This window comes from Rhea americana, unplaced genomic scaffold (genome assembly GCF_003343005.1).
Source record: "Rhea americana isolate MKP2758 unplaced genomic scaffold, rheAme1 scaffold_19, whole genome shotgun sequence".
Classification (NCBI taxonomy): Eukaryota; Metazoa; Chordata; class Aves; order Rheiformes; family Rheidae; genus Rhea; species Rhea americana.
In genome coordinates, this window is record NW_028186038.1 from 2,212,828 (window position 1) to 2,227,412 (window position 14,585).

General features: G+C 34.7%; 1 protein-coding gene across 4 annotated transcripts in view; it reads right to left on the reverse strand.

Moving 5' to 3' along the window:
• CACNA1D (calcium voltage-gated channel subunit alpha1 D) overlaps positions 1-14,585 on the reverse strand; it is a 194,182-nt gene that overhangs the window by 111,825 nt on the left and 67,772 nt on the right. For all 4 annotated transcript variants that reach the window (XM_085302370.1, XM_085302369.1, XM_085302371.1 and 1 more), the window contains 4 exons: positions 13,605-13,744; positions 9,999-10,141; positions 8,376-8,528; positions 7,577-7,773 (listed from right to left, as the gene is read on the reverse strand). In XM_085302370.1, coding sequence (XP_085158496.1) covers positions 7,577-7,773; positions 8,376-8,528; positions 9,999-10,141; positions 13,605-13,744 — 633 coding nt within the window. The remainder of the gene's footprint in view (positions 1-7,576; positions 7,774-8,375; positions 8,529-9,998; positions 10,142-13,604; positions 13,745-14,585) is intronic.

The window sequence follows — 14,585 nt, forward strand, 5'->3', positions numbered from 1 at the left end:
AAAAAAAAAAGGTATGCACTGTAGGTTCACCAACCCTTAGATCACAGACTATCCAATCTATTAATTTGAGAGCATACCGGGCAGCTTTTCAAAGTCTGCWAGCTTCAAAGGTTGTATCTACTTCTTGGCTGAAGTGAAGTCATGATGAAGCYGGCTTAAAAGGGGCTACGCTTAAAGCATAGCAGACTCCAGACTCATTTGTAAAAGCACATACTTTTATCTTCAATCTTTTCTGGGTTCTGGAGTTACAGCATAAATTCTCTGGCTTTCTCCTCGTTGCCCAGACCCATCTTTATTATTCTGCTGACACAGAAACATGCCGACAGGAGCACTGATGGGGTGTAAACCCTTGAACCACTGGTCTGTTAAGCATTTCAGCTCATCAGCTATTAGTAACTCACAATTCTCTGGCTGGGACTAAGGTTGGCTGAAAAAAAAATACACCCCCTGGAGAAGTAAAAAAATTTTACCATAACTGGAGCACCTCATAATTACTCAGCTCTAAACTTGGCCCCCATCATCTGTTCATATAATTTATATGTAAAGTTCCATATAATATATAGGTGGCCCCTTCAAATTAAATTTAATCTTGTAAGAAATTGCTTCATTTTTATTACTTTACTTTTAATCTATCTGAACAGATCTGTTTCTGACTTCCGTTATTTTTAACTACTGTTAGCTACTGAAGCATATACCTTAGTCGCTTATTTATTCTTCAAAGCTAATTGCTTAATAATTTATGTCTTTTTTCAAATATTGAGTAGTAGTAAGTTTAGAGAAAGTCTTATTTTTTCATTCAGATGCATTTTTTTAGCACCTGATGCTACTTTAGTTAATGTCAGAAATTATCTTCTCATTTCCACATAGGTGGCCCAGGTTGGATCATTCTGGTATCAGCCTCCATTGGCGGCAGAACAGAGGAACACACAATAACGAAATACAGAGCATTGCCTCTGCCACACAGTAACCACCTGGAGATGTACCTCTACCAAATTATTTCAAGTAAAGCTATTATTCTACTAGATACAACAAATCTGAAGCATACAATTCCTTCATTGACTGCAGCATGTTAATTTGGAATTAACACAATTCACTAGTGTTTCCACCTATTTACCCATTTCACATAAGAAATTTATAAAACTCTCATACTGATTTGGTTTGTTAAATTTCAGGGCTCAAAAAAAAGTGTTTATTTACTAATATTAGTAATAATGTATTAAAATGCACAGAGTAATAATATCTGCTTTTGTGGTACATACAAAGCATCTTTTTCTCCTTTTAAAACCATTATGCCAGTTAATTACCTACGGCATTATGCAACAAATGCGTGTAGTTAATATTTCCAGTTTATTTAGAAGAAAAGTGCAAGCATAATATTGAGAATATTTGAATTGATGGTGTGTTACTGTCACTTTAATCTGAAAGGATGGTATGTAAACAAAATCCAACAGCCAAGTTACATCTCAATTTATCTAACAAACAGTGTTACATTGGAGCATCCTGGGAATTAGGATGATTTTAAAGGCATTGTTTGTTTTTTGCGGAAAAGTTTTTACAGGAAAGTACAGGTATTCAACAATTACAGTTCTCAGCAGCTACCTAAAGTCTAGTCTACTTCTAATACAGTTTTTGTCCATTTTATTTAAACTTTCTGGGGGAAACTGTTCTCTTGAGTATTTGCTATGATCTACGACAAAGAATTAGTTCCATGCTTTGAATGCAGTATAGGTTAGCAGTTAGCTAGAACCAGGATACTCAATATCTTGTCAAAGTAAATCAGGTTCARTTCACAGGGAAGTGAAAAGTTAAAAACCTCTCAGGTAGGCTCTTTGTGCCAAGCTGTTCATTTTTWAAAAAAAATACATCATATGATCATTCTCTGTAATGTTAATTCAGATTTTTTAATACGTATAATCCCTGGCTTGGCAGCTCTCTCTGTAGTTCCTTTTCTGTTCATGTATAGTTTCTAATTTATTGGTAGTCTACGTGTTGTCTCTCTACAGTCTAGACTTTGTTGATTCTGATCTTTTTATATCTNAAAAAAAAAAAAAAAAAAAAAAAAAAAAAAAAAAAAAAAAAAAAGGCTTGGTCCAAATTATTACCTAGAAGGTGGAGGGGTTTTAGCTACATTTTTACATGAAATTGAATTCAAGTGATTAACACTCAAAATTCAAAGAAATCATGTCTGCAAATTCATGGCTCTTAGAGTGGCAGAAAATTTGGATGACAATATATTGCACAAATCACACGTTTCTCCAGCTAGACATCATGTGTTAAATTTCTGGCTATTTAGTCATCAAAGGCTGAGAGTACAGTGCAGCCAGCACAGCAATGCCTTTGGGGATGAGCTGCCTTGTTTCACTCAAGAGACTCTTAGATGACCTGTGAGTGGTGTTGAACGACATCAAGAGAATAGTTTAAAGCTATCCTCAGCACATAAAAAACAAATAAAGGCAGAAATCAAGATTTTGTAAGATTTTTCTAGGATATTCTCTCAAAAATTTTAATGTTGTTTACTGAACATTTGCAGCTAACGTATACRACGGCAAAAAGCTGTCAAGCATCCTTTGACTTCTCTAGGAATACAAGCCGAAATTCAGAAATTCATTGCTGACGTGTACTTTTTGGATTGAMTATCAAGCCTTCCCTTCCTGCAGCTATAAAGTGACTAATACCACTTAACCTATTTCTAGCTGTTTCCCAATTCTTACTAATTCGTTCAATTCAAGATTTTAAAATTTTAGTGCTTATTAGACTGTTACATTTTTTAAATTTTTTTTTGAGATTCCTGCTCAGCTGATCACAGTTTTGATAATGCCTCAAATGTTGCCTAAATATGTTTTTTTAYGGGCTGACAGTACATTGTGTCAGAAACAGAGGGTCTTCTTGGGAGATATATCTGCAAAATATTTGGTTGTATTTAATAAAAAAAATCTTGGTTGTTCTTTCAAGACTTTTATATTCCCTTATAATTCTTTTTGGTAGCTTGTCCCCCAAAATTCTTAAATACTATAAAAAGTGACATGATTAACTGACTGTCTGATTTCCTGACTATATGATTGACTGAAAAAAACAAGAGTGTTTTATTATTGTATTTTTTTCATATATTTTTATGTGGGAGTTACAATCATACTTTCAAGTTCTTACCCAGTTAGAAAAAAATAAACAGAATGGCTTTCCTCCTTTTAGCCTAAATACAGAAGGAAAAAGAAAAAAAAAAAAGTGAAAAAAGCTGTCTTGTACTACCAGAAAGCTAGTGAGAATGCCATAGCTCTTGTTCTTCTTTATGGAAATAAATTTAAGACATTTGCATACTGGAGATATGCAAAAGTGAATGTAGTCTCAACAGATTGTATCACAGAAATGATTGCTTTTATTTAAATGTTCTAAATTGCCACAAAGAGTATATCAGGGCACATAAAGCTTAAATTCTGAGATAATAAACAGTTTGGTAAGTGCATACTTCTTTTTGTTACAAAAGCAGAGGATTACGTCCTTTATGACTAAAGGGCATAGTTTTAGAAAGTTTTCATGACAGAAAAGGGTATATTGAAGAACATCTAGATACACTTATTCCCTAAACCTTCTAACTGTTTTAGATATAGAACAGCTAAACACTTCCTTTAAGGAACTGTATACTTTAACACGCATCCTTGAAGGAACATCTTGTTAAAATATCAGCACTTGTATTAAAAGACAAGAACATATAAGACATCACATACCATTATCCAGCAATGCAAGCTGCATTGCTGCCCAGCCTTCCATCCTAAAAATCTCTAGATCAACCTGAATGGTGTTTTTAGCTCATGATGTGAAGGGACTGATGAGCTGTATTTGAACTTCCATTTGAACTTAGCAACTTCCGTCCATAAGATGGACTTACTACAAGTCATTAGCCACTAATATAGCTGCACCATGATTTAATCATCTATAATCAGCAATTTGACTGTTTCACAGAGGCACTCCTCTTATTCAAGTTACAGCAGTTTGTGTGTAGATAACTAACTTCACTACGGAGAAAACAAAAGGATTGAACGCGATAATTCTTGTATTCATGGAAAAATTCAGGGGGTTTACTGGCAAGTACCAGTTATGAGTGTTCCTTATGTGTGTTCCTACTCACCAAGTGAAAGAGATTTACAAAATACATGCTTGTCATTAGTAAACTAAAAATCTAAATGGTTTAAAGACACAGAAAAATTCTAGAATCAGGTTTGTAAAGAAAAATGAGCATATGCAAATACAGACTCAGATTTTGTAATTCTTGAGTGCTTGCTAACATAAATTGAAGCTGGAACAAAGAATACTAAGCTCTCAGCTTCAGAACATGAGACAGAGCATTACATAAAAGCTGCCACTTTGCCAACAACAAGGACTGCGCTAGGTTCTAAAGCTAATAGCATAAGCCTTCAGCTGGAGGTAAAAAGTAAACAGATAAGGCTCTGACTGGGAGTAAACAGTCCTGATATAAATGGAAAAGAYGCACAGATGCACAAACATACTACACTGTTCAGGAATACATACGCTGCACTGGCTGGAGACAACAGCAAGGACACTACCCCTTAACCTTTTATTGCAAGTCTAGCATTTGCCACAAACTCATGTTTTTAGTAGCTGAAATACATAATACATGCTAGCCAGTGGGTTGCATATAAATCACAGAAGTAGTGGCCAGACATTGACATCCTAGAAAGAGTCGGACACAGAGGAAGCTGATGCAGATTGGCAAGTAGCAGGATGTCCATTTGAGCCACCAGGATCTGAAGGGCAGGATCAAGTCCTCAGTCTATACTAAAGTTCATAAGGGAAAAATATTTATTGAAGCTTGGAGAATTTTGAAGCAGAGTTAACCAGGTGATAATGAGCTGTGCTACCAAGTGTTATTGGAAGTTGTCATTTTCAGTTGTCATTCTTGCTAACAGAATGCCACATGTCATGATGCAAAATATTGCACATATTTTACCCACTCAGCTTATACCTGCTAACAAGATAAGCCTATATAGATAATTTTACTGTTCACATAGTGAACAAATGAAGTCAGAATTTTGTGCTATTTCTAATATTTGTGTTTTTACATACTAATTATGTTTATATTTTGTTTAAAACTCATCCAGTATAGGTCTCATCAACACTTTTCTGAGGAGGAGGGAACAACAAAACCCATACACATATACAAAGGCTTTCTTTGATTTTTTAGACATTTTTATTAAAATCTGGTATATTCCTAATGTTTTTGTGATTAAAACAAAATCTTTTCCATTTACTAGTTAGCAATAGCTAAATCTACTTCAGCTTAATCAAGGGGTAATACATGTAAAATGTCATTTCTCCTATCCCTTCAAGTGACGGGAACTTGACAATGGGCAAATCACTTGGTCTACTGAAAGACCCTAGATCCATAACTTAATTAAGTGCATATTAAGATAGATTCAAAAGTATTGAAAATATCTGACTTCCATTACATTTGGTCAATGTTTCTTTGCTTCTCTGACTAGTAAACACAGTGTCATTGAAATAGAATGAATACTGACATCTGTGTACCCAAAAATGTCTTTGGGAACTCATTACAGAGAAGTATATAAAATAATTCAGGTGTGTAGTTTTTCCATTTTAAATTTTCTTTTGAAATAGTCTGACCATGGCAATTTTCAGAGTACTCTATTTTTTTTCAGCGTGTGTGTGCGCACGCATGATCCACTAGTTGATTCAGCTAACAGTTTCTATAAATTTTAAATTTTCCTAAAGCTTTCAGATTAACTTTCCTCATAAAGTTGGAATTATCAAGTATCAAAATCTGGGCATATATCTGTCTTGAAAAAAATTTTTAAATGTGTGTATTCTGCCTAGAAAATCACGGTAATCCTTCCTCTTCCTTTAAGGAGGGATGAAAATAACTGCCATCATAACAAACGCAAATAATACAAGGCACATTCTAACCCTTGATGCTCTAAGTCTCTTAGAAAATTAGGAAGAGTTGGACAGAGAAAAACCCATAGAAGATAAGTCTACACTATCAGAAACAATAAATTAGCACATCTGCTACTGTTAGACTCTTACAACATATAAGATTTGCTTGTTTATGGTCAACTTTACATCTCTAATAACAGACAGTAGAAGGCAGAGATTCTTATTTTGTCAATTTTTGTCTTTCAATCCTAAAGCAATACCAGTTTACTACTTTTATTATTGTGTAGCACTGATCTTACCTTACAAATATCAGAGTTCTASTATCACAGATTTTAATCTGGGACTATACACACAGGTGTACTATCTTTTAGCTATAGCATACTTCATCTTGATTTGAAGCAAATGACCACATGAACCATAATTGCTCATTCACTGGAGAATATTACATCCTTAACTGCATGCAATACTTCACAGAAGATTTGATATTAAAAAAGAGTCACAGTTGGCCACACTGATTTTATCTGTGAGCAATTGTAAGCAATGTATCCTAGAATGTAATTCCAGTAAGGAACATCAAGATAGCTAATGCATTTTTAGTAGCTTCCTAATAGTGATCCTTATTATTAAGCAGTTTTCTTCTTTCATGAAAACTTTTCAAAATTCAAACTGTTAAACTTATATTCACTATAAGGTCCTAATTGCTGCAAAGACTTATTGCTGAGTACTAAGCAGTACAGAAAATTCACCCTGATTTTCAGCAATTACATTAGGAAAAAAATCAAAAATTCAGTTTTAGGGTTCAAATTTTGGTTCTACCATATACTTCCAGAATGCACTCAAACAAGTCATTTAAGTCAGATACGTAAGTAACATAAGCACTTAATGCCCTTTGACAGGAATGTGGTTAGGCAAAGACGGGCCTACCTGCCTATTTAACTATAGCTTTAAAAATCTGTATGCTCTCTTTTTCCATTTCTCCTTTGTAAAATGAGGATAAAATATCTCTGGTTTCCCAGCTGCCTGTTTATGCTGTAAGACTGTGCAGGTTCCATACCTTGATGCTAAAGCAGCATTTAAAGTTAGGGGCTTACACCAGTAGCAGAAGCCTTTGAATATCTTTTGCCAGTCTATGGAGACAATGTTGGGCTTACAACTCTTGTGAGTTTTGTTGCTTCTGTATGTTTAACAAATATTTTTTAGTTCAAGGCAGGCAGTGACAGTTGAGAGCTCATCTAATTTATATTAATAATGTGAAATATTTTGCAGAAATATTGCAAAATGAGAGCTCTTAAGCTTAATCAGAAAAGACATACTTAAGAACTGTAGGCTTGCATGAAAAATGGTAGTCTAAAGGACGTAAGTATGATATTTATCCAAATGGAATTGGCAAAAAAAACCCCACACAAAACAAACAAACAAACAAAACCCACAAACACAAACCACATACCAAGTACGCAATGAATAAATAAATTTGTTTCTAAAGGGCCTTTTTAGCCTGAGGAATTCATTAAGATACTGTGACTGGAAGAAGAATGCAGCTGGGCTCCTTTACTGCAGAACTCACCAAGATTTCTTGCTTACAGTGTTATAAAACATAGCTTATTTCTCATCTGACCTCTGAAGCTTGTTTAAGCACAGGCAAAGCTTAGTATTTTATGATGTTACTCACCCAGTATAACACATCAGTCCATCCTTCCATAGTTATACACTGGAACACAGTCAGCATTGCAAATGCAAAATTATCAAAATTGGTTATGCCTCCATTTGGTCCAACCCATCCACCCTTACATTCAGTGCCATTCATGACACACTGACGTCCATTCCCTGAGAATGCACAAGGTGCTGGGTCTTCTTCAACTAGTATATCTGAAAATTGACAAAAAAAAAAAACCCACACACATATACTAAATCACACGCACAAGTCTCAAATTTTTGTGACTTAACTCTCATGTGTTAAGAGATATAAGACACATTGGAAGATAAGTCCAGCTATCAACTTTAGAAATACTGACAGAGTACTCTCACCGGAGCTTCAGAGCTTTTAGTGCCTTTCACATTTAGGCCCCACAATTCTAGAATTGTTTAGTCAAAACTGAATACATGAAAGATTTCAAGTAATTAACTAGTAAAAAAAAAAAAAACATGTTTACAGTTGTAATAAGACAAAACATCTTTTTAGAATCTCACCACGCTGTTTACTTTCTTTTCATTGCTCGTTCTTCACTTCATTACACTTCAACATATTCCTTCCTTTCACCAAGGAAAGGGTCCTAGCCTAATCTCTACATTTAGTCCACCTCATTACAAGCTTAGCTGATAGAAATCTAGCCTTAGCCATCAAATAAGACCTCTCCCTCACGATGATATTTCACTCCAAAGCTCTGAAACCAAATGCTTTCATTGCATCATTGTGATTTGAAAGAGAACGGAATTACTTCCTTAGTGTAGTCAACAGTTTCATAACTTACCCGAATCAATAAGAAAACAAGATTTGTGCATTTTTCCAATAAAAAGTTCCAATCCTATAATAGCATAGATTATGATTACAAACAATACCAAAAGGGCAATATGGAGCAGGGGGACCATGGCTTTTATAATGGAGTTCAAGACAACTTGTAAACCTGAAAGAAAAAAGAAGATATATGAACCAGACTTCAATGTCTTAACTTCTATTGATTATTAAGTCTTCTATAAGTACACGTTATTAGAGATTAGTGATGAGGCATGCAGAGTGCTATCAACTTAAAAAAGTTTCTACTGCCCAGAACCACAAAATGTATTGTAATGTAAAGAGTCTAAAACTTTGTATCAAAACTTAATTAATTCCTCTCTCAAATAAGGCTTATGCAGAAGACGACAATGCCTGAAAGGTGTCAGAAGAATCAGGGGGTGAGGGCGGGGGTTGATTTGTTCTGTTTTAAAAGAAAGGGGCTATAGTCAGCATGTGACTGCAGGTGATTTTATATGACTTTTAAAGAAGTCATTTGCTACAACTATGACTCGGTGATAAGTCCAGAGAATATGTTCACTGAGACAAGTGCAGAATTGTATCTTTGATCTGGAAAGGTAACTAGAATCTTGCTATATGGGAAAATACATCTTTACTCTAAACAAACTTACATGTTAGTCATTTATTCCTCACATCATTTTCAGAGCTACTTTGTTTTTCTCATCTTTTCTCCTTAATTACAAATTTAGTCTCCTTATCTACAGATTTAGTCTTACTAAAGAAGTAGATCACAGACTAATGAGGTTTACACCATACCAATGAGGAGGAAAAGTCTCATTTTTATTTCAAAGTTTCTTTCCTTTCTGGCATTCTGTAACAATGTTTCCTTCTTCCCTGCAAGTCTTTTGCTAAATATACATTAGCACAATTATTTATGTATATGTGTGTGCTATTGTGCTATGTATATTTAGCACAATACATTAGCACACAAGGTTAGGAGTCTTCTTTAAAAATATATTGCAAAGAGATGAGTTGTAAGCCATGAAGCTCTTATTCAGCCCAAATAACCTCAGTAATTAAGAACGCATAGAAAGAAAATAGAAATACTAGAAAACTGGATTGCTTTTTTAAAATAGTATTGCTCCATTTTTCAAGCTTCCTAATTTATCTGTTAGATCTACTAAGATAAACAGAAGGCATTCGTGTGCATTGGAGGGGGTAGGAAATATGAAACGTGTAATGTGCTTTGGCAGACACTTACCAACATATAAACTGTTTTAGGACCACCTACACTTCCAGATCTCCAAGATTTTGGAATAAAAAAAAAATCTGAACTTTATTTTCTGGTGCACTTTCATTTTAACATGTAATTTACTTTTACATAAAGCTTCTAAAAATGAAGTGCATTCCCTTGTCTGCTTACTGAACTGTGTAAGATGATCATACACTGAATGAATTCACAATCTCTTGTCTGAGTAGAAAAGGATATCATTCATCTTGAAACTCACTTTATCTACATAACAACATAACAAAAAATCAATTTTATATTATCACATTTATCTATGTGTCTGGAACAAGAAAGTTAATTATTTAAAACAGTTATAGTAAGAATGCCAACGGAATTAAATAGAAAAGAGCTTACTGGGCACTCCTGATACAAGCCGGAGAGGTCGCAATACACGAAAGGCTCTTAGGGCTTTGACATCAAAGCCACCAGGTTTGCCACCTGAGTGGCTGCCACCTTCTGCTTCTTTGGTTAATTGTTCCAAAATTACACTAAATAACCTAGAAAATGAGATGAAGAAAACGTCGTCATCATGCATCTACCATGCAATCAAACATATTAATAAGTTATCTGAACAGCAGAAAACTCTTATACATTTTTTAACTGTCAAAATGACATGTATATTTATGCATTAAATCATGACAAGAAGAATTTCTGAAGTGCAGGAGTTTCTAATCCTTCCAGAAAGGGAGGATCACACAGTATCCACTAAATTAGTATTCTGCCAGTATACAGTCTCTTCTATTTTTAAATAGATGAACCTACTTTGCCAGTCCTCTTTGTTCAAGCATTTTAGCTGTAATGTTTGGCGAATTAGTCTTCTTTTTAGAACATGAAATAGATAATCACAAGAAAMCATCTGTTTTAAATTTTACGGAAAATATGAACTCCAAGTGACATCGCAGTTCAATATTCTAAAAGCATTCAGCAAAAACTGAATATATTAGAGTCCAATATTTAATAAAGTCCAAAAGACCTCCTTTTTACGCATAACAACTTTGAGGATAAAAATATTCCCAGATGAGTCACTTAACATATTGTGTTTATTTACTGAAGAAATGAGCTAGTCATTCATTAAAACAGTTTGGAAGATAAAGAGTTTTATTTTTCTTTCCCACTTTCAACACCAATTCAAAGTGACCCAAGCAGCTGAAGTTCAAAATAGTCTTGGGTTTTATTTTATTTTTGGAATCTGTATTTCAGGTGCATGGTTTTCTAGACAGCAGTTCTGGACCATGCAAACCATAATAAGTATCTAATCCTTTGCAAACAGCCTGTATTTCAAAATTTGCACTTTTAGTGAAAGGATTATGAAGTCAGTAACATTTGATAATCCTACCATGTGTTTTGTAATCATAAAGGACTCCTAAAATGTACAGGCTTTTGGTTTTGTCAAGAAAGATTTTCACAACTCTGGCTATAGAACATCTAACATGACAGAGTTGCTAGAAATTATGTAGTATTTCATAGCTTGCCCTAGCTAGAATATCAAAGGCTTTTCTCCTCTCCAGTACGCAGTCAACCTGTGTCAGTCAATTCCCATTCCCATTCCTTTTCACTCTCCTCAGCATGAAATGCAGCCACAAAGAAGTGGCTTGATGACTCTTAGAAAGAGCACCAGTTCAACAACCTACCCACTATCGTAGCTGCAGAAATCCAGGCATTTAATTTTTCAGGTCCTGATTTGGCAGCTTAATTTAATAGAACCATAATACTAAGAAAATGAGCCATTTCAATGAGTTCAAAGTGACTACTCATGCTCTAAAGGCAAGCATGATTAAACAGACTTCTGAGTCAAGTCCTGAATTAAGAGAAACCACTTTCAGCCTGTCAGTCCAATATCATTCAGAAAATTAAAGGGCTATAGGTATAGGAAATTACTACAAAAGCTTTCTCTTTTAAGCTCTTATTCTTTCACTGCAAACAATGAAAGTTATGTGGTATATAATGCAGGACCAGGCAAGTAGTAGACTGTACTAAGTAATTCATGTTCTGACCAGTTCTAGAGAGAAGTGACAAAGACTAGAAAAAACATGACATGCACAGCTCTATCATTTTATGTGCACTCTGTAAAGTCATTAAGGTACAAAACCACCAAGCACCTTTTAACACAGACAGAAAAAAAGATGACATTTATTCTCCTGTACAGTTTACTAAAGTTTAAATCCTCAATTAGATGTTGGGGGGGGGGGGGAAGCCTCTGTATATGCTCCCCTTTTCCCAGCAGTTTTTTTTTTCTTGGTATAGTTGAAGATTTATGTTATGGTATGAAGATTTCTGCTGAGAAAATACATAAAGCAAATTTCATCTACCATGTTGAATACAGGACGTCATGGCAGCTCTTTCGTAGCTACAGAAGTACATAATGAAATTTCACCATGACATTAGTATATATAGAACTGCATCCAGAATTGATTCTATATCCACATTGGGTTATAAATAAAAAATAATAATTAAAAAAAAAAGTTTTTCATTAGGCTTTTCTCTTAGTTATCATGTATTTAGGACACAGTCAAAGATAGAGGTCACATTAATTAGAGTGCTCCAGGGTTACTGTACATGGTTACTTGACAGAAAGGAAAAGGTCTATTCAGGCTACTGCCTGGCAAGAGAAAAGAGCTTTTGTGTATGATATTCTCCACACCTACCCACCAAGCCTCCCCTTCAGGCACAGAGTCCAATCTGTTGAGAATAACTTGACCTGATGAAAGACCTATTTATGTACAAATTTTAGTCCTGGACCAGAACTGTCTGAATGCCAGGCAACTATAGCCCATACGCAGTCTTCTTGGTAACTTCTGTCACTGAATTAAATATTTCTAAATTGAGTATTCACACATTTAAAACACTTCATAAAATTTAATAATGCTTTACTATAAATTCCTTTAATTTGCATCTTTTCTCCCCTCTTAATGTAATGACATGTTTTAAAAGCAGTATACTCTCAAATTCCTGGCCCTTTTCAGTTACAGTTTGAACCGAAATATGAAGTTAGAATGCCACATTGTTTGGCAAAGTCTTCTTGGCAAGCCAGCCACAACATACAAAGTTGTATACAGAGAACGTCCTCCATTGTGCTATGTATCAATAACGCTTTACTATATAATGTTTTAAACTAAATGTAATATACAGTAATAGAAATTACTTGGTTCAATATGATCTCTTCCATATTTAGGGAAATACAATCTATGCTGTAAGATTAATCTCCTTGACAGCTGAAGGTAGGATGTTCTAGTCAACTAGCACAATAGCTGAACGAAAGTTGCTGGCACAAAAAGCCAGATGCTTCACAGATCATAAGCAACTGCACAATACAAGCGTGGCATACAGCACTCTGCACGCTTCCATGAGCTGCATAAGGCCCGAGTAGTTCCTCCTCAGAGCAGCAGGACAAAACCTCCAGAATTTGTCTTGTTGTTTGAGGGGAGTAGGGTGTGGGGAGGGGGTAAGGCATTTTTAGCATACATTCTTCTCCAGGAAAGCCACAATTTTATAGGTCAAATCTCAGGAAGGTCAAGGAAGCACTCAGTCATTCTCCCTGTGTCCCCAGATCATTCTCCTCCACCTCAAAACAGACGGGTTCCTCTAGAGGTCTATGTAGAATAAATGAACTCCGCACCACTTTCAGTACGAGGGTAGGTAAATACATGACCTCTGAAGAGACCTAACCAAATAAATCTTTATTCATATGGAAAGACAAACTGAGTCCATCTAGGAAAACTCAGATGGAAAAAAAAATTCGCAGGACAAGAACTGAAGAGTATCTGAAAGTGTATCTTTCTGAATTTTTTAGGCAGAACTCAGAATTTACTAGGAACTTCTGCCATAAAGCCGATATAGCGTACAGCAAGCTCTAAAGGAATAAATGTAAAGCTTAGACCCTTGCTCATAGCCAAATAGACCTATATCTACCATTCTGTGAAGAAGATTTTGAAACTTCTTTTATAATGGAATGTTACTTACCCTACTACTACTATTACAAAATCCAATAAATTCCATCCATTTCTTACATATGCATTGGGGTGTAGTAATAATCCATATGCTATAATCTTCAAAAACGTTTCAACTGTAAAAATTATCAGGAAGGCATATTCTACTTTTTCCTGTAAAAAAAAATACAATGAAAAAAGAATTTAACAGCCTTTTTTCTAGTTAGAATTTGCTATAAGCAAGCAAGCTTACTGATCAGGATTAAGACGACAGTACCTCACGACAGTTTACGAATTTTCACTGAACAGTATTTAACAGTAACTGTACTAACAAGGTTATAATTGCATGGTAATTTTCCTGTTTTCATATTCCTTGAGAGAAAGAGAACAAATACCAAAACTCTGTTTCTGCAAACCGGTATGTATTCCATACCTTCACTTAAGCAAATAGTCCCATCAAGATTTAAGGGGCTACCTTTGAGCCAGAATCAGTGCCATCACATACTAATGAGCTTCCAAAAGCAAACTATTTAGTGGTTCTACTTTTTATTTAATTTTACACTTTTCCCCCCAACCTTTTTGTCCTGACATGCAAGTTTACATTGAATTATTCTTCCTTCCACATCACCAGAATTGTTTTAAATACACCTAGTACGGTTGACAAAATTGCAAGTTAGTACATCACCAGCTTGTATGATTTACTACATTTACATCAATGATTTTTTTTCCAAACATTTAGTTCATTCATTTTACTAATACTCATATTTTAAGTAGAGCTATATGCATACGTTCTTTTCATAGCTAACTGAGTAACATATTTTTGTGTGGCTTCTTCAATAATCACAACACATTTCAATTTGGAGAAATCGTAAAAATCATTGCTATCAAAACAGATCAATTAATACATTTGTTCTTTTATCTTCAGAAATCATCAAATCACTGCTTTCTATAATATTTGTTTACTYATTCGTTGCTATACAAATATTAGAGCCAAGGATACAAGACAAAGTGAGGG